The sequence below is a fragment of the Miscanthus floridulus genome, chromosome 8 (genome assembly GCF_019320115.1).
Source record: "Miscanthus floridulus cultivar M001 chromosome 8, ASM1932011v1, whole genome shotgun sequence".
Classification (NCBI taxonomy): Eukaryota; Viridiplantae; Streptophyta; class Magnoliopsida; order Poales; family Poaceae; genus Miscanthus; species Miscanthus floridulus.
Genome location: NC_089587.1, coordinates 37,628,105 through 37,646,731, shown reverse-complemented (window position 1 = coordinate 37,646,731; position 18,627 = coordinate 37,628,105). Strand labels below are relative to the sequence as shown.

The window sequence follows — 18,627 nt, the reverse complement described above, 5'->3', positions numbered from 1 at the left end:
AAGTTACAAAGTTGAAGAAGAAGCCACGAGCCCACGACAAATCGAGGCTATATATAATCTGTGCTATGGGCATCTGAAATAAAAGAAAGAACAATTCACCCTCAAATATCACTAAATGTACAGTTAGCAAAACCCTGCAATTCAAGTTTTCAGTCTTTCCCCTTGGAAAAAAGGACGATGTCATGCTATACTAATACTACTTAGCCCGGCAGTGGCAGTGAAGTGAAGACGTTGCACCGGCAGACCGGGCATGTCGGGTGGTGGTGCAGCCACTGGTCGATGCACTGCTGGTGGAACACGTGCAGGCACACCTGTAGTCCCTTCACCATCTCCCCCTTCTCGATCCCTCCTAGGCACACCGGGCACTCTGCCGACGTGCCGTCTGGCACCGCGCCGGCCTGCTGCTCGTACGCGTACGGAGGTATGTCGCCGGCAGCAACAACTCTACCAGGTCCGCCAGGAAGCGGCGGCGCCTCCCTAGGAAACACGTTCCTGACCTGGCCCTGTCTCTACACCACAATCTCCGGCAAATCAAAGCCACTATCGCCGTCGTCGCCGGCGGCGCTCCACGCCCGGCGTATGCGCCCGCACGGCAGGCAGAGCAGCACACCCACGCCACGCAGGCAACGCCCTAGACTGGACCACGGGAAGAACGCGACGCAGAAGACGGGGTAGATGCTGGCGTTGACGCAGACAAGGAGCATGATGATGACGTGGGGTGCCTTCATGCCCCGGACGAGCGTGTAGGCGACGAAGGCAGTGCCGCCGATGCCCACCGTGTTGATGAAAACCAGTATCATCACGCGGCAGGTGCAGCAGGAGCAGCCGAAGCACGCCATGTCTGCGGCACGCGCGCGTTGGCTCACCTTGCAGCGGCTGACCTTAGGTGCCCGGAATGCTTATCAATTACCTGCTCCCCTTGATACACACACCGAGTGCTGGAGTGACAGGATTAAAGATGATCGAATTTCATTGGTGTCTTCGCCCGCGAAATGGGTACAAGAGATGTCCTAGTCGAAAGCTTTTTGTACTTTTGCCAATAATAATAATTCTCACTAATAGTGTAGCTCACCTGGTTCAGTTGTGGCCTGTTAATCCTGGTTCAAATCTTTAACTTGACTTGGTGCTCCTATTGTTCTCGATTTATTATAGAATTTAATGGTGTTATTCTTTTATTGCTATGCACTTTGTTAATCTCTCCTTGAATTTATTTAAGATTTAACAGCTTTAATGACATTATTCTATCATTGGTAGATGACGTGACTATCGACAGCGATGAGCGCTTTTGATGACTAAATATTTGCTTTTTTGAGAGGATGACTAAATATTTCGAAGGTGCTTATAGGGGTATTGCGAGGCGCATGTTGTGACTTGTATTTCAGAGGTAGGTCATATAGGGTATGTGCGCGTTGAGTGTGCATGCATGCATACATGAGTGTTTGCGTCTATACTGTGTTTTGCAACAACAAAAAAATCTCACATGCATGTTCTTGTTGGAATTATTCCCTCATATCATAAAAACATGTCGTTTACAACAACACTCGGTAATCAAACTTGTAAAACTACAACATCAGTATTTTAAAAATATAAGTTATGTGTGTAGAATTGTATTCAAAATACATGCAAAATATCATAAGTTTAAAGGATATTAAGATATACATTCCACAAGAAAGTAACTGAAACAATACGATTCCAGGATTGAGCAAAATCAAATATAACAAATATTTTTATTAACTTGGGGGAGTATTATTGTTTTTTCTTTTCTAATACACCAGTTCCTTGTTCTAACACAAGCTAGAATTTTATGAGACATCAACATTATTAATTGCTCTTTGATACCTCTGACTAATAAAAAGTACTTACATAAATTGTACATATTTTCTTTCTATTCATTTCAAACACAATAAGACATAGGCACAATAATAGATACTGTATAGTCTCTATATAGTTATAATAAACTTATCAATGACTGATTTGTAAGTGTTTTCATAGTAGTGACCAAACCTTAAATGACGCTATAAACTATATATCAATGGCTTCAAAATTATTTAAGTTACAAACTTGTAAATTATATGTGATGATTTGGATTCAAGAATATTAAAATAAAAATCTTATAAATTCAAAAGGATTTGTTTTGAAAGAAAATAATGGTCAAATATTTGATCCGAACACTGTGCAAAGTCAAATATATGTGATGATAAAGTATTTCTAATCAAAGATTTATTTTCAAGTACATGGAAGTAACGCGACCGGTGCCAAATTGACTTATGGGCAGTTGTTCATTAAGGGAGGATAACCTTGGACACAAAATTGTTTCCATCTATATCAGAGAACCATCTAAAATACTAACACGTCGACGGGTACAATTGTACAAATCGATGAAAACACACATGGAGTTCGATACACAGCAGAGCAACACTGAGGATCCTATGCTGTCTTGGAAAGAAATGTATAATCAATTCTTCTTTTATATACACCTTTTCTTTACATATGGGTGCCTATACTATACAGAACAACTTCACACAAATTGGTCGTCTCAAAAAAAAAAAAAGTTCACACTAATTGGTCCGGCAGCGGTGCGAATACGTTGCACCGGCAGACTGGACATGTGGAATGGTTGCGTAGCCACAGGTCAATGCACTCCTGGTGGAACTTGTGCAGGCACACCGGCAGCCGCTTGACCATCTCCCCCTTCTCCACGGCGCCAAGGCACACCGCGCAGTCCGGCGAGCCGTCACCGTCAGGCAGCTCGCCGTCCGGCTGCTCGTACGCCGGGATGTCGGCAGCTGTGGCTGTGGCAGCCACCCGCCGCGCTCTGCTGCTACCAACTGGTGGCTCCCGCGGAAGCACGCCGATGCCGATGCTGTAGCCTTGGTGACTCTGCACAATAAACTGCGGCAAGGCGCCCTGGTCGTCGTTGCCGCCGCCACCGCGCATCAGGCGACGCCGCGCGGCGCGCGCGCACCTGCAGGGCAAGCAGAGCAGCCAGAGGACCGCGCTGAGCGGCGGCTCCAGGCACCGCCCCAGCGCGGACCACGGGAAGAGCGAGCCGCAGAAGGCCGGGTAGATGCTGGCGCCGACGCCCAGCCAGAAGACGAGGAAGATGGATACGACGACGATGCCGCCCGTGCTGTGCGGCGTCCTCGCGAGCTTCACGAGCGCGTAGACGAGAAAGCCCGTGCCGCCGACGCACACCATGTTGGCGATGGCCAGCCCGTACACGCGGAGGCAGCAGTCCATGGCGACCGCGAGATCGATCGACTTGCCTCTGGCCGATCGAGCTAGATGATTCACAGCTTGCCCGCGCGGCAGCCAACTTCAATTCACCGATGGATCGGAGGGCGCATGGTATGATAAGATGACTGGATTAGTAAACAGCACAGAAGTTCATCGGGAATTTACGAGGTTATTGCTAGTTCGTGCCCGCGGAATGGCAACACGGAGAGATGATGATGATCGAAGCCGCGTGGTAATTCTGGGCTTCACATGTCATAACTCACAACTCACAAGTCGAAAGTGTCGTCGGGCAAGAATTTTCGATAGTTGAGAACGAAACCGTAGACTTGAGAGGAAGGAACCATCACAGAACCAGAAACATTCTACACGCCTATATTCTAACTGGGCCCATTGATTTCGTGTCTAGCGCCGGCCGACGGTATTTTCTATGGTTTCCTCGGATCGCGATTTGTAGTTCGAGAATTGCCGCTGTTACCGTCTATAGAATAGAATCATTATATGATTGGTGTGTTTGATCTGAGAAACTGGACGTTTTCTCGCTTTTTATTTTCTGTTTGGATAAAGACACACAGACATCCACAAATGCACACGTATTCACTTGTCCCTATAAATACACACATGTAAACCCTATCCTGTAAGTACAGCCAAAAGATTAAGCTAACATATCTATATACATGTCTTTTTTTTTTACTTTTTTGTTTGTAGATTGAAATATGTTGATTGTTACCGCATTGTCCTTTACAAGCTAATAATTAGCATAGTCGTTTTGAATTAAGACATTCATCAAATTTTATTGGATGAATTCACCATGCACACTGTCTAATTTAGGATGGATAGTTTCTCAAACCAAATATAGTCTTGCAACAAGAACGCGTACATACTTCCTCCGTTCCAAATTATAAGTCGCTTTGACTTTTTTGTACATCCATTTTGATACGCATCTAGATACTCCCTCTGTCCCTGAAAGAATAAATTCCTAGCAACTTTAGAACAGATTAGCAACGAAGATAAAATACCATGCTGCCCCTCATTAAACTGTTGAACCTTAGTACCTTTCTATTTACCGAGAAGCCTAATTAAATAGTGTTGTTTGGGGTATCCAATAGCAGCGCAGGAGAGAGATGTTGTGTTAATGCGACCAGGACAACGAGAGAGATTAATGTGGATTTGTGGACCATTCACCTCTAGAAATCAATTCTTTTGGAGACAAATTTTTGGGCTAGAAATTGATCTTTTCAGAGACGGAGAGAGTATAATAATATATTTAGATACATAGCAAAATAATAATATAATTTGGAACAGAGGAGTATATCGCATCACCACCGGACCTCAAAATCCCATCACTGCAGATTTTGCTCGGTGGTTTACAACAATACATATATCTCATCACCACTGCCGCACCGGGAGAGGGTACGGGGCCTCGACGCTGACGGCCAAGAGAAAAACACGGGATCCTCCTCCACCATGCAGATTCGGCCAGCCTTACCAAGCCAAGGGGGTGTCGCGTCACTCGTCATCGTGTGCCGTGGGTGAGGGAGAGAGGGTATTTGGGAGGGAGACTAGGTGAGGGAACTCAGGAGGACAAGAGGATAAGATAAAGAGAATGTGGTGCGTATGACTTAGTATTAGATCCCATGAGTTAGAAATTTTGGGTTTAGGGGAAAGGTTTTGACGAGGACGTCACTCCTTCAAGTACCAGCTAAGGAGAGGAAGAGGACCAGCGTGGACACCCAACTCATCTACACCATGGTTGGGCCTTCATATGGGCCATAGGCCTTGGCCTGGTCAAGTGATTCCTGCTGGACCGCTAGACAACATCTACAAGAGAGCATTGAGGCTGCAGCAGGAATACTTCTCCTTCCCAAGGTTACCGTTCTCCTTCCTCCTTAAGGCCTTGTTCGGTTCCCACAAATCCTGGCCAGAAGGATTCCTGGCATGCGGTTTCTTTCAATATTTTCTATAGAGCGGGAACTATTCCTAGCCAAGAACGGCCAGGAATGGCGTAACCGAACGCCGCCTAAGTCTATCTCTGTACCCGGTTCCCCTTTCTTCTTTGCTTCGACCTCCCTTTCCCTGAGGTCCTATACTCTGCTTGCTCTAAATCAAGTTATCTGTGAGTCAATCCAGTTGGGTTGCTAACATATGATGCAAATCATTCTTTGTGTTTCTAGCTATTGAATAGTGATTGTCTATATATACAGTAGCCCAGATAGGCAATCTCAAAGAGAGATAGAGTGAAAAGACACAAATGATTTTTTAATTTATCATTAATAATGATTCTCAACATGTACGAACGAGAGCGACGCCTCAGTGTTTCTGGCGTCCGGGGGTTGTGGGAGCCAAGTAGCCAACCAGGGTTTTAACTTCTCAAACTACCATAACACCTTCAGCGTCTCATATATATGACCCGAACTCATAACATTTAACTCGCATCTATATATTAAATTCTATTGTAATGCATGGACACAATTACTAGTGTATACCCCTTCAAAAAAAACATTTACTAGTGTATCTTAAAAAAGTCAAAGCGTCTTATAATTAGAAAGAGAGAGAGAGAGAGAGTATATCGTAATAGTTATGTATCTAGAAAAGCTAAAATATCTTATAATGGGGAATGAGGGTGTAAGTTGGTAGCTTATTTAATACATAATAAACTTTTATAAAATCCTACTGAGCCAGTCTGACTGGCCAATATATACAGGCTTGTGAATTTGATCATCAAATGCCGACATTCACATACTTACAGTTACATGTTAAGATCTTAGTTTTCCGTTTTCTCAGCCGAGTCGTGAAACGCGGGCACCAGGCAAAGGCTGAGATTCACACAAGTCACCAATTTACAGCTGTACATGTGTTCTCAGCCGCATCATGAAAAGAGAACTGGGAAACAGATTAAGCTAAAGGTCACACCATTTGCGCCGGCAGCGGCGCGAAAACGTCGCACCTGCACACCGGGCACGTCGAGTTGTTGCTCAGCCATTTGTCGACGCATTGCTGGTGGAACACGTGGAGGCACACCGGCAGCCGCTTCACCATGTCGCCCGTCTCCATCTCGCCAAGACACACCGCGCGATCAGACGCGCCATCTGCCTGCCCGGCGTCCCGCAGCTCGTACGCCGGGATGTCCGCCGTCGCTGCGGGCAAGGTGCTGCCGCCTCCGCCGCCGCTGGGGCGCCGCAGCCAGCCGATGCGACGGACGCAACAGAGGAGCGCGTTGCCAAGCGCAGCCCACGGGACGAAGGCGACACAGGAGACGCAGCAGAAGAAGGCGCCGATGCTCACCCAGAAGACGAGGAAGACGGAGACCACGACGGTGCCGGTCGTGCTGCGGGAGTGATCTCGCGCGAGCACGTACAAGATAGTCCCCGTGCTGCCCAGGAAGAACGAGTTGAGGAAGGCCAGCATGAACACGCGGACGCAGCCGTCGCACCAGTCCATGCCTGGGAACTGGGATGCAGCGGTGGTGCTTCGCCTCGACCTGGTTGTCAGGCCTAGCTGGCTAGCTGGATGCTTCTTCACGGCCGCCCGTGCCGACGGTGGCTCGTCTTGGCTGGCGATGCCGGCTGGGTTGCTGGACCTCTTGTCTTTCTTGTATGTATTCACTAGCGGAAAAGGCTAAAGAGTACGGAAACTCCGAAGGTCCTCGCTTGCACCGCCGGCATCCAAGATCAGCAACCGTATGATTTTTCCATGTTCACTAGAACGCGTCTGAAAAGTCGTCGTCGTGTGGGTTCGAATTGTTTTTTTTTTCTATTTTTGTTTCTACAGAGAAGGCAACGATCAGGAAGCCTAACAGTGACGTGGGTCATCTCGGTTCAAGTCCTAAAATAATTGCATCTACCATTCATCATATGCATTTGCGTGGTAAGGGCCTGTTTGGATTTTCCGGTTCAAAGTTTACTTGGCTAAAGTTTGACGAATAAATTTTTAGATCACTTTAACTTTTTTTTATGCCTCAACTCTTCGAGTACAAGTTGTAGGATCTGAACGTACACACTAACTCACATCATCACATGCATACAAACTCACACACACACTAGTGTGCACGCTAGACCTACACCTACACGAAGAGGCTGCACGTGGCTGAGAGATATCGGAAGTCCACTAGGCTTCGCACGTGACGGGCACGTCACACTGATCATTGTGGCACATCCACGCGTGAGGCTGCAGATAAACATGACCTGCAAATTAATTAATGGGGAAAAACCCCGGTGAGGCAAGCAAGTTGATTCCACCGGGAATCGAACACACGAGCGATCTCTTCGCACCTGAAAGCCAGACCAACCGAGCTAAGGCTCGGTCCTCGTATCACTTTAACTTATTTGTATAGCCTAAAGTTTTTGTAGGGTTGACTAAACTTTAAGTAACACTTTAGATCTACCGTTTTTAATCTTAAGAGCTAAATTAATCTAACATTTTCATAAGTTTATAGGACACGTGATGTAATGGTTGTAGTGAGTCTCTTCAGTTTATAAGTTGTGGTTACTGAATTCAGTCCCAGCATATTGTATATTGCAAATAAACAATTCAGTCACAAGAACTGAAGAAACACTGTTTCTTCCTGAGACATGACTTTGTTTTTTATGGTTTACACCCTAACATGCACAAACTTCTGCTTTAACAAGAATCGATGACCTTTAGAGTAACTCCAACAGGCTCTTTAAACCCACTACCTATCTCTAATTTAGGTAGTGAAGGTTAAAAAACACACTCCAACAAGCTACCTATCAGACTACCTACTTTTGTTGACCTAATAAATTCCTCCTCCCATTGCCTACTTCTATATTGGGCCAACAAATCAGGCTACCTAAATTTTCACAGCAGTTTCCTATACCCCTGCATGCGGCGCCTCCCTCCCGATGTCGGCCGCATCTCCACGTGCGGCGTCTCCATGTTCCGACGCCGGCCTTATCTCCCACCTGGGCGGCGCGCGGCTCCTCCTCGTCGGCACCATCGCTCCACACTGGCCGAGCGTGCCTCCTCCTCCACGGTGGTCGAGCTGCCTCGTCTGTGACGGCCGGTCACACATCCTCCCCGCCGGTTTCCTTCCCGGAACGGGCGCTCTCCGGTGCGGCGTGCCTCCCGGCGAGGGCGCCTCCATGCCGGCCCCGCTTCTTCCCCGCCTCCAAGTCGCACCAACGGGCCACGCAGTCCAGATCCACAGCTGAGTCTCTCCCCGGTGGCTCCCTTCGCCGCAGAACCTTCTCCCGCTCCCAATTCTTCTCCGATGACTCCCCAGGCGACGGCCCACTCCCGATTCGCCGTCCCGATGGTCGAGTTTGTCGGCGGTGATAAGGAAGAGGATGACATGTGGGTTCCACATGTTATGGACTGCTAGAATGAATTTTGGAGCCATGGTTTAGGTAGCGCTGCCGGAGTTGGAAGCCAAAAATAGATAGTATTAAAATAGGTGGCTACCTAAATAAGAAAATAGGTAGCCTGTTTTAGGTAGTACTGCGGGAGATGCTCTTAGTTGCACCATAACAAAGAGTACAGAACCCACTCCCGTGAGTATGATCTCAACAGCTCACACCAGTGGCAGCGCACCATCCGGTGGAACGAGTTGAACGTGGTTGAACGAGTTGCCTTGGGGTCTCGGTTGCATGTTAAGTAGGTAGAGGGAAAAGCCCTTGGCGTGACGTGTACACCAATCAAGGATTATAACAGATAAACTTCAACAAGATCTATCCAAACAATCTTGGACAACAAAGTAGGAACAACCTAGCCGAACTATACATACGTCATATCTTAACACAATTTAGTTGTTAGCTACCGCTATAGCCAGCTATTTGTTGTTTCTTAAGGTCGAGGGCTAAATGACTTAGCTGGAGATTTAAAACACTGCTCCTAGCTCTCTCTCCCCTGAGCTTCTTCTCTCCTCTCTCTCCCTCCACGTAGCAGTGGTGGCTGCGCTGCCTTGGCCAGGCATGCCCGAGGGCTGCCTTGGCCGTCGTGTGCGCCCCTGGGTCGGGTTGTATGGAGATCGATGCCGAGGTACACGAAGGAACCTCCTCTTCCTCCTGTTTCCATTGCTCGACGCATCATGTGACAAGTCTCTTGACCACCCCCCTCCCGTACGTCAGAACAGACGATCACTATCTGACCTAAACCCCGCATCACCTGCAGGAATAGAGTTTGGCAGAGGGCAATCAACAGTAATGGGGGTGGCCTATCACGCTACCGGGTATTGAGCCAACAGTGGGAATATGCATGTTATCACTGTTAGGTGAAAGCATCAACCAATAGTAATATAACAAGTGTCACTAACCAGCAGTGATACGGCGGTATAAAAAGATAGTGGTCCGTGGATTTGGGCTGGTGTCTATTTTTCTCGGCCGCATCACGAGAAGAGAATAGGGAAATAGATCAAGGCAGCTGGGGTCTATTTTCTCAGCCACATCACGAAAAGAGAACAGGGAAATAGATCAAGGTCACACCATTTGCCCCGGCAGCGCCGCGAACACGTCGCACCTGCACACCGGGCACGTCGAGTTGTTGCTCAGCCATTTGTCGACGCATTGCTGGTGGAACACGTGGAGGCACACCGGCAGCCGCTTCACCGTCTCGCCCGTCTCCATATCGCCAAGACACACCGCGCAATCAGACGCGCCATCTGCCTGCCCCTGCCCGGCGTCGCGCAGCTCGTACGCCGGGATGTCCGCCGTCGCTGCGGGCAAGGTGCTGCCGCATCCGCCGCCGCTGGGGCGCCGCAGCCAGCCGATGCGACGGACGCAGCAGAGGAGCGCGTTGCCAAGCGCAGCCCACGGGACCAAGGCGCCACAGGAGACGCAGCAGAAGAAGACGCCGATGCTCCCCCAGAAGACGAGGAAGACGGAGAGCCCGACGGTGCCGGTCGTGCTGCCGGAGTGATCTCGCACGAGCACGTAGAAGAAAGTCCCCGTGCTGCCCAGGAAGAACGAGTTGACGAAGGCCAGCATGAACACGCGGACACAGCCGTCGCACCAGTCCATGGCTGGGAACTGGGATGCAGTGCTTCGCCTCGACCTGGTTGTCAGGCCTAGCTGGCTAGCTGGATGCTTCTTCACGGCCGCCCGTGCCGACGGTGGCTAGTCTTGTCTGGCGATGCCGGCTGGGTTGCTGGACCTCTTGTCTTTCTTGTACGTATTAACTAGCGGAAAAGGCTAAAGACTACGGAAACTCCGAAGGTCCTCGCTTGCACCGCCGGTATCCAAGATCAGCAACCGTATGATTTTTCCATGTTCACTAGAACGCGTCTGAAAAGCCGTCGTCGTGTGGGTTCGAATTGTTTTTTTTTTCTATTTTTGTTTCTACAGAGAAAGCAACGATCAGGAAGCCTAACAGTGACGTGGGTCATCTCGGTTCAAGTCCTAAAATAATTGCATCCACCATTCATCATATGCATTTGTGTGGTAAGGGCCTGTTTGGATTTTCCGGTTCAAAGTTTAGTTAGCTAAAGTTGGCGAATAAATTTTTAGACCACTTTAACTTATTTGTATATCCTAAAGTTTTTGTAGGGTTGACTAAACTTTAAGTAACACTTTAGATCTACCCGTTTGGAATCTTAAGAGCTAAAGTAATCTAACATTTTCATAAGTTTATAGGACACGTGATGTAATGGTTGTAGTGAGTCTCTTCAGTTTATAACCCGCACCTGCACACCGGGCACGTCGAGTTGTTGCTCAGCCATTTGTCGACGCATTGCTGGTGGAACACGTGGAGGCACACCGGCAGCCGCTTCACCATCTCGCCCGTCTCCATCTCGCCAAGACACACCGCGCAATCAGACGCGCCATCTGCCTGCCCCTGCCCGGCGTCGCGCTGCTCGTACGCCGGGATGTCAGCCGCTGCGGCTACACGTGCCCCGCCGGCGCGCGTCGTGGGCTCCCCCGGAAACTCGTTCATGACATGACTTCGACTCTGCACCACATACTCCGGCAAGGTGCTGCCTCCGCCGCTGCTGCCGCCGCCCCGGTAGGGAAGGCAGAGCAGCCATCTGGTGCAACGCACGCAGCAGAGGAGCGCGTTCTCAAGCGCAGCCCACGGCAAGGGCCTCGATTGCACCGCCTGTGCTAGGGATAAATTTTAAACTCCTGAATTGTATTTTATTTTTTAGGACGGAGGGAGTAATAAATAATACCGAAGGTATCCGAGATCAGAAAACGTGTGTTTTTTCCAAGTTCACTAGAACCCATCTGAAAAAGTCGTCGTCCTGTAGGTTCGTATTGTTTTTTTCTATTTTTGTTTCGAGCCTGTCTACCTGATACCCATGTGTTTTGAAGCCAACCAACACACAAGTGTTTTCAGGAAAGAAAACACAGAGATTTCTCCCACAAAAAATGTGTGTTTATTTGCAACCTAGCACCCAAATTTGGGCAGCCTAGCTAACAAGCAAGTCCCACCTTACAAAGGAAAAAACGTGTGTTTTTTCCCTCAGTAGCACACAAATTCCATGCTGAGAGACAAACCATGTGTTTTACAAGAAAACAACACACGAATCTACTTGTAGTTATACTTATACTTGTACTTGTATTCTGCTGTAGTTGTACTCTGTTGTTGTATTCTGTCTGAGAAGAAAATACACAGATTAGTTGTCCTTGGGAAAACCTCTGTTCTCGTCTCCTGAGGGGCAAGAAGCAACAGATCAAAGGAGAAAAAGCACTCACCTCGACAGACATGGTTAGCACACCCATCATTTGAATCCAATCTGCTTGTATGTGTTAGATCCATGGAATTTGTGGTCATGAGAGGGCAACAGGATGGCCTTCAGCATCAGCACTTGTGCTTGATCCAACAACAGGGCATTGTCCTAGTTCCTCACTGTGAATAAGGAGAGGATCCAGCATACACTACGTGAGATAAGAGCATCACATAGATAGCATAATCTCACACACGTAGAGAGAAAATCACAATTTTCTTGGCCAATCTCTATATACTTTGCAGGCACACCACACATATTTGTTATGCAAGAAAGGCAGTCTTGAGACAGGTCATAATGAAGGCCTGGGAAGTAGCGATCATTTGATCTGTTACCACTTGAATCACCTCCCGATTGAGCCTTCGGAATAGGTCCTTCAGTTCTTCACTATCCAAATCTGTAGCATATGGAAGAAAGAAATCTAAGTAGTCATTCCTGACCAACAGAAAGTAAGCTAGTATGTACTTCTGCCATCAACTCTGATCCTGCTGGCCAAACAGCCGACAGAGATGCAGAACCAAAGAGCCCAGAAGGGCAACCAGGCTTTTTGAGTTGCAATCTTGTAACTCTTCCATTATTTCTCTGATCTATGACAAAATTGAGGACTCTACGTCAGAAAGTTCAGAGGCACCCTCTGGAAAAATCAAGAGACAACTATCAACAAATGCATAACGTTCTTTGATAAGTTCCATACAAATTCTAGATTAAAAGCAGAGTATATAATAGATACAAGAAAGATACTAGGCTAGGCCACAACAAGATATTCAACTTCACATTTGAACTCTATGTAAGAAATATCTTCAGTGCTGATCTCAAGCTTTGCCGTAGCTAGAATCAACTAAAATTATAAACTACAGCGCTAAAAATCTCAAAGATACTCTCCCATAGAAATTCTCTTTGAGATAAAGCTACTCTTCCTTCGTTGTTGATTTATCAGCAAAGCAGCAAGAATACTGCTGCATGGCAGACTTCTAATATACGGCAAACTTCTAATTCAGTTAGATCATATCAATCAACCAATAAATCACACAAGAGCAAGTACTTGATGAGTCGTTACAAATTACTAGGCTACATTTGTAACAAAATAGCTGCACAAGATTTTTTTTTTTAAAAAAATCCAACACAATGCTAACTCAACTGATTCCTGGTTTAACAAAGCTTAATGCGCATACAGTCTTAAACAAGTTTTGGGAGAGAAATACGGAGATGGGAGAGGCTTTTAATTGGCACATTTCTGTTACCATTGTCTCAAAACTGAAGAAAATAAAATATACAGATGTCCCATGCTGATTATTGTTCCAGATGCAAGGCAAGACTTCCACAACGTTTAGGATGACTATTTCCAAGATAAACTGAATATTACTAGTAATCTTCTGGACCTGTAAAAACAAAGGTGAGTGACACCATCTCTTTAACAAATAAAATAATAAAAGTGCACAACATCTCTCTGAATATTCTCAAATATCAGATTCAACTGTTATACTCCACAAAGATACCATATTCAATTAATAATATCCACTTTGTTATATTGATGGATTTGGTGTCACAAAACCATTTGCATTAACAAATGCATTATAATGCCAGCTATAAATACAGACTAAGTATGCTACACACAAAAGAAAACAAAAGACAAACAGAAACAAAGGAGTAACTTAACACAAACATATTCCTATTATAAATAAATTACAAAACACAAATATAAAAATTGCACATTTCACATAGTGTAACTTCTAATTGCCACTAATGCAATTTACACACTAAGATAAAGATGGCCTGGGTGCAAAAGTGACCATATCTCAAAAGACAGCTCTTGGTAAAAGGCAGTCAGGAAATAGGAATAGAGAGAGCTAGATCTTACAGGTCCTCAAGCTGCTTGAGCTTGGAGATAGAGAAGGGCTTAAGTGCAATTCCACCTTTCATGATGATGATTGTCAGGATTGATAGGATATCTGACTTAACTTGCAATGGAAATCAATCACCAAGGATGTGAATAAGAGGTCTACATACACATGAACACACACAAAAGAAAAACTAAATTAGAGCTACAATGGCAGCATGCCATAGAGCAAAGACAAAAAAAACATGCACTTAGATAATCAAATCATCTAGAATGGCAAAAAAAAATGCAAAACCGCCAGCCTTCAGTGGCATGTGTAGCACTTTGGCCTTAGCTGAACATTCAGATGGAGTCATCAAGAATTTTATAACCATTGGTGGCTACCATGGAATCCATCTAACCATCCATTCCCTGCCATGTGAAATGAGCGAGAAGAAATGGGGAAAGGAAGCGACCGCTCGGCTCCCAGAGCGAGACCCGAGATACAAATAGTGCACAAGGTGGTGGGGCCAGCCCATCAGCTTCACATCGAAACCAAGGAGCGGATGCGGCTGAGGGAGTGCACAGATGGAGCGAGAGACAGATCGGGCAGCCGTGTTGCAAACAAAGAAAACACACACGTGTGATATACCAATTCCGAAGAAGTGGAACTAGAAGCTCACAGCCAATGAGCAACTAGGCAGCCACCTCATTAACAATAGTTTGCATCATAGGCCTTTAAATTTTGGATTTAATAACTAGAAAACACAAGAAACAAGTCCCAACTCTTGTCCTACATCCAACATCCTTCATCTAACACAATCCTAAGCTAATCTTCTACCTCCAGCTTACTTCACCTAACACAAACACAGATTACAAGAGACAATTACAATAGACAATTTTTTCTGTGGAAGGACAATAGACAAAATTTTCTCCCTAGACTAGCACAAGTACAAGCAAAGATGGGGAGGAGCAGCACAATAACAAATACAATAGACAATTTTTTTTTATGGAAGGACAATAGACAACATTTTCTCCCCAGACCAGCACAATTACAAGCAAAGATGGGGAGCAACAGCACAAAAACAATTACAATAGACAATTTTTTTTTCTATGGAAGGACAATAGACAGATATTGTCAAGAAATCAACACAATCACAGACATATATGGATAGGTAACCCACCATAGGCGGAGTTAAAAACTTTTAACAAACAAATAAACAATATAAATATATGTATGCATATAAAAAACAATTTATTACAAAGCACCCATAAGTCTATAAGTAGCATGAAGAAGGTATAATAAAAGATTAAAGGCCCAAATATGGTCCGAAGAGATTGCCCAGAAATATAGAAAAACAAAAGTAAAAGCCAAACAATTGACCTAGACCCAAAAAAGACTGAGTTTCCACTCATGGCCCAAATTTGCACAATAGACACACCAAAATTGCAGTAGTTTAACATTGCAATTTACTGGTAACAAGTTTGAAATCAAGAAAATGGTGACTAAGTTGGACCACGCAAGCAACCTCATAATCACAAGTTTACACAAAGATTTGCTTAAGTTCACAGAAAAGTATTTCACAACAATATATAAGGCATTTCCATCAACTAACATATAAGGAGTGGTCATTAGGCAATTAGGGGCTGCAACATCTTCAAAGACAACACAAAGTTGGTCAAATGTAGTAGATCCAAAGTGGATGGAGTAGATCCATTGCCGATGATACAGAATACCTGAAAAAGTGAAAGAAAGTGTGTTCAGAACATTATTGTTTAACCAACTTTGCTGGTCCAATGTATAGCAGTACCAAGGCACAACACAAAGGCAAAAAAAATAAATAAAAGATAGAACATACAGATATGAAATATAGAGCACATACAGTGAAATAGAAAATGTGGGTGAAATACCCAATCCTTAGAACCTAATGCACTGCTACTAATATCTCCTTCTTAGAAACAACTAGCTGTGTGGAAATGTGGGTGAAAAATATACTCATTTCCAGGGAGTAGAACTATCATACTAAATTTATAGGACTGAAATATATATTCATTTCTAGGGAATAGTATGACATGGCAAACTACAGTCTATATATCATCAGCAAGCGCCGGCGACATCTCCAACAACAGATCCCCCACCCAAATCACAAATAAGTGCAAAAACAAGGGGAGCAAGTGCCAAACCAGGTACCTCCAGAGTTCTAGCAATGGCAGACGACGAGCGAAGCGGTGATGACCAGGAGCGAGACGATGGACAGAGACGGGGAGGGGCGGAACGGCGACGTCGCCTCTCAAATCGCCTCTCCGGCCAGGAAAGCTGCCGGAGGGAGACGACGATGGGTTATGGGGGAAATCATACAGGCGCGACTCTGATTCAAAACAGTAACATCCAGAGTGGGGCCGGCAAGTCAGTGTCACAAGAAAGCTAGGTGCGCCGAGGCGTCGATTGCTGATCCTGTTGCCAGAAAATTCATGTGCTACAGAAGTTACTACAACATGGCATCGCCGCTTTAGACATAACTGGAGAGGCATCAGATCAGAACAATCAAAAGACAAACACATAGTACTGGTGCATATGGACCACAGAAACTATACAGATGTCTATAGTTGAATGACAAGACCTAATATATAGCTGACGTACAATATAGCTGAATGACATTTCAGGGTCAGTACCAAAATGTGCACGTCCTACTCTAACTCAAAAAGACTTACCCAAGGCTATACACAGCTGAGTGGAGCATGTAAATCTTCTGGCTTCACCGTAGAGCGATAAAACATTCACTTGTGTGCTGGCACAAATCACAATTGACATGTTAAATTTATTTATATAGTATGACAAAGACAAATAACTGAAATGAACAGCTAGGACAAAGATGGGCCAGTAAAAGACAGCACGCTTGGAGACAATGGAATGCATACTTGCCAATTTACTGCTAGGTATGCACCACAATCAGCGTAGATTAGCCCACAGAATAAGACATTCATGCATTAACTTGGAGGCACTGACCAACCAAATTTGATTCGCTCAAACCAGCAACAATTCATATGGAAAACTATATAACAGAAGAAAAAACTTACAGGTAAAGTTTTTAAAGATCACAAACACATACAAGCATGAACCTTGAGCTCTGACTTAAGACAAGCATGAAATTTGCACATATTTCACGTTCATTATAGTTCCACATATTGCACATGCTCATAACTAAAATTGCAATGCTCGTTACTTGCAATTTACATTATCAGTGATTGCGATAAGTGCCTTTGATCCAAGTAAGCAACCTAAGATCGGCACTCAAGATTTTTGGTTAATTTTCTGCTTACTGGACAGTACAACATGTATGTGTTGGACATGATATTGTAAACTATGTTTTCCAGTAGCTCATCCTAGGAAGCCTAAACGAGGAGATATTAGCATGTGTATATATACGACATGTTTAAACTAAACAAAATTTTCAGAAATATGTACAATTGGCATGCATCTACAAATTAGCATTGCAAAAGTTATTACCTTGCCAGTATAAAGAGAAGCAGAGTTGTTGTCTTCTGAGTTGATATCAAAACCAACTGTCATTGTCACCATTTACAGATTCACCGTCAGAAATGAAATCATCCTCCTCCATGGGTATCGAAAAAATATCAAATTTCTATTATGAAAGTATACAATGTGTAGTGCCATCCTAACTGAAATTTTGGACATTTCAACACTAAACTAAACTGCAGTTGAGTGGCAGTTCATATGTCTGCATAGTTGAATGACATCTCAGGTCAGTACCAAAATGTGCATGTCTCGTTCTAACTCAAAAAAGCTTACCCAAGGCTATACACAGCTGAGTGGAGCATGTAAATCTTCTAGCTTCACATGAACTAGTCTCCACCACCATAATCAGTGCCATCTTCCTCTCACATGAACTAGACTGGTGGAGCCATAACAAAACAAAAATACAATTAATCAAGCAAATCGACACCACATCAGGAAAAGGGATCGAGGAAATCAAGCAACAAATGAGGAACACAGATCAATGGGCTAATCTAACACGATAACTTTCTGGAGTATCTTCACATACATTAGAATTTCATTATTTGTTCTTTTCCTAGTGTTTAAGAACAAAATACCTTTGGTTGGGCCATTGTACATTCTTCAGGCAAGAATAACTCCGGGCTTGAAAACTCCTTCTGCAAGTAGTCCAATCAAAGTTACTAGAGACCATACTAGAGAGCACAAAAATGACAAAAATACAGCAAGTTTACATTTAGAAACAAAGAGAACACAAGTCTGCACAAAGATAGAAAACAAAGAGGACACGGTGAGCTGCTGCTCAAACCTACAGAAAATAGAGCTGAAAATAAAAAATGTGGTTCAATACTAATCAACAATTGTACCTTTGGGCTATATATAGAGCAACCTTAGCTTCCTAGCTACAGAAAAAATTTAGGCCTACGCAAACTACAGTACTACACATTAGGATTATTCAGACATGTGTTCCTCACTAAAACATGGAAGGCAAAGGAAACACAAGATTCTGAAACAGAAAGTTGGATTGAGGTGGATACACAGGAATCAGAAATCACTGTAATGTTATTTGTTTCAAATGTGCAATTATAGGATGCAGCTATTGCAAAGCAATGCAATACTGTGATCAGGTGAAAACAAAGAATTGAAAATTAAATAAAGGCAATAGAAGCACATGTTCCCACTTTCCAACATGCCGGTTGCATACACATGCATACACAAAGTCCAAATATTATCAGCTCAAATTGCCAACTGAAAAGTTCTAACTTAATAGGTTCAAGCAATCAAGCTAAAGCCTAAAGGATGTTCTACTGAACACCAATCAGGAGTTTAGGAACAATTTGCCGATGGATAGAGTGACAAGCATCGCCTAGCAATGGAATTACA

At 44.7% G+C, this 18,627-nt stretch overlaps 5 protein-coding genes and 2 long non-coding RNA genes across 10 annotated transcripts; all 7 read right to left on the bottom strand.

The window, feature by feature from the left end:
• Positions 1–200: 200 nt before the first annotated feature.
• On the bottom strand, positions 201–839 carry LOC136468882 (RING-H2 finger protein ATL39-like). Its single transcript, XM_066467288.1, has 2 exons — positions 615–839; positions 201–509 (listed from the first exon to the last, which is right to left on the bottom strand). The coding sequence occupies exons 1-2, from the start codon at positions 837–839 to the stop codon at positions 201–203; spliced, it is 534 nt and encodes a 177-aa protein (XP_066323385.1).
• Positions 840–2,543: 1,704 nt separating this feature from the next.
• LOC136471655 (uncharacterized) lies at positions 2,544–3,354 on the bottom strand. Its single transcript, XM_066469400.1, has one exon. It carries the CDS (start codon positions 3,238–3,240, stop codon positions 2,554–2,556), a length of 687 nt encoding a protein of 228 aa, XP_066325497.1. The 5' UTR covers positions 3,241–3,354; the 3' UTR covers positions 2,544–2,553.
• Positions 3,355–6,141: 2,787 nt separating this feature from the next.
• On the bottom strand, positions 6,142–6,675 carry LOC136468881 (E3 ubiquitin-protein ligase ATL23-like). Its single transcript, XM_066467287.1, has one exon. It carries the CDS (start codon positions 6,673–6,675, stop codon positions 6,142–6,144), a length of 534 nt encoding a protein of 177 aa, XP_066323384.1.
• Positions 6,676–9,668: 2,993 nt separating this feature from the next.
• On the bottom strand, positions 9,669–10,208 carry LOC136468880 (RING-H2 finger protein ATL74-like). The gene has a single exon (XM_066467286.1). The coding sequence runs from the start codon at positions 10,206–10,208 to the stop codon at positions 9,669–9,671; it is 540 nt and encodes a 179-aa protein (XP_066323383.1).
• A 649-nt stretch (positions 10,209–10,857) lies between these two features.
• Positions 10,858–11,487, bottom strand: LOC136468879 (probable E3 ubiquitin-protein ligase ATL45). The gene is made up of 2 exons (XM_066467285.1): positions 11,477–11,487; positions 10,858–11,212 (listed from the first exon to the last, which is right to left on the bottom strand). The coding sequence occupies exons 1-2, from the start codon at positions 11,485–11,487 to the stop codon at positions 10,858–10,860; spliced, it is 366 nt and encodes a 121-aa protein (XP_066323382.1).
• Positions 11,488–11,567: 80 nt separating this feature from the next.
• Positions 11,568–14,026, bottom strand: LOC136471654 (uncharacterized). 2 transcript variants are annotated; one of them, XR_010762077.1, is made up of 5 exons: positions 13,773–14,026; positions 13,156–13,293; positions 12,250–12,548; positions 11,883–12,036; positions 11,568–11,783 (listed from the first exon to the last, which is right to left on the bottom strand). It is a non-coding gene; the product is annotated as an uncharacterized lncRNA (long non-coding RNA). The 2 variants fall into 2 exon arrangements; XR_010762076.1 differs by lacking the exons at positions 13,156–13,293; positions 13,773–14,026 and having other exon boundaries at positions 12,250–12,882.
• Positions 14,027–15,352: 1,326 nt separating this feature from the next.
• On the bottom strand, positions 15,353–17,883 carry LOC136471653 (uncharacterized). 3 transcript variants are annotated; one of them, XR_010762073.1, is made up of 6 exons: positions 17,844–17,883; positions 17,542–17,644; positions 17,239–17,470; positions 16,443–16,519; positions 15,922–16,185; positions 15,353–15,467 (listed from the first exon to the last, which is right to left on the bottom strand). It is a non-coding gene; the product is annotated as an uncharacterized lncRNA (long non-coding RNA). The 3 variants fall into 3 exon arrangements; XR_010762074.1 differs by having other exon boundaries at positions 17,239–17,344; XR_010762075.1 differs by having other exon boundaries at positions 17,239–17,294.
• Between the last annotated feature and the right edge of the window lie 744 nt (positions 17,884–18,627).

What these genes read in the sequence shown, in the direction of transcription:
- LOC136468882 (XM_066467288.1), bottom strand. Translation starts at nt 839, where the DNA reads ATGGCGTGCTTCGGCTGCTCCTGCTGCACCTGCCGCGTGATGATACTG. An exon ending in TAGGGCGTTGCCTGCGTGGC is followed by an intron (nt 510 to 614) that starts GTGGGTGTGCTG and finishes ATTGTGGTGTAG; the next exon opens with AGACAGGGCCAGGTCAGGAA.
- LOC136471655 (XM_066469400.1), bottom strand. Translation starts at nt 3,240, where the DNA reads ATGGACTGCTGCCTCCGCGTGTACGGGCTGGCCATCGCCAACATGGTG.
- LOC136468881 (XM_066467287.1), bottom strand. Translation starts at nt 6,675, where the DNA reads ATGGACTGGTGCGACGGCTGCGTCCGCGTGTTCATGCTGGCCTTCCTC.
- LOC136468880 (XM_066467286.1), bottom strand. Translation starts at nt 10,208, where the DNA reads ATGGACTGGTGCGACGGCTGTGTCCGCGTGTTCATGCTGGCCTTCGTC.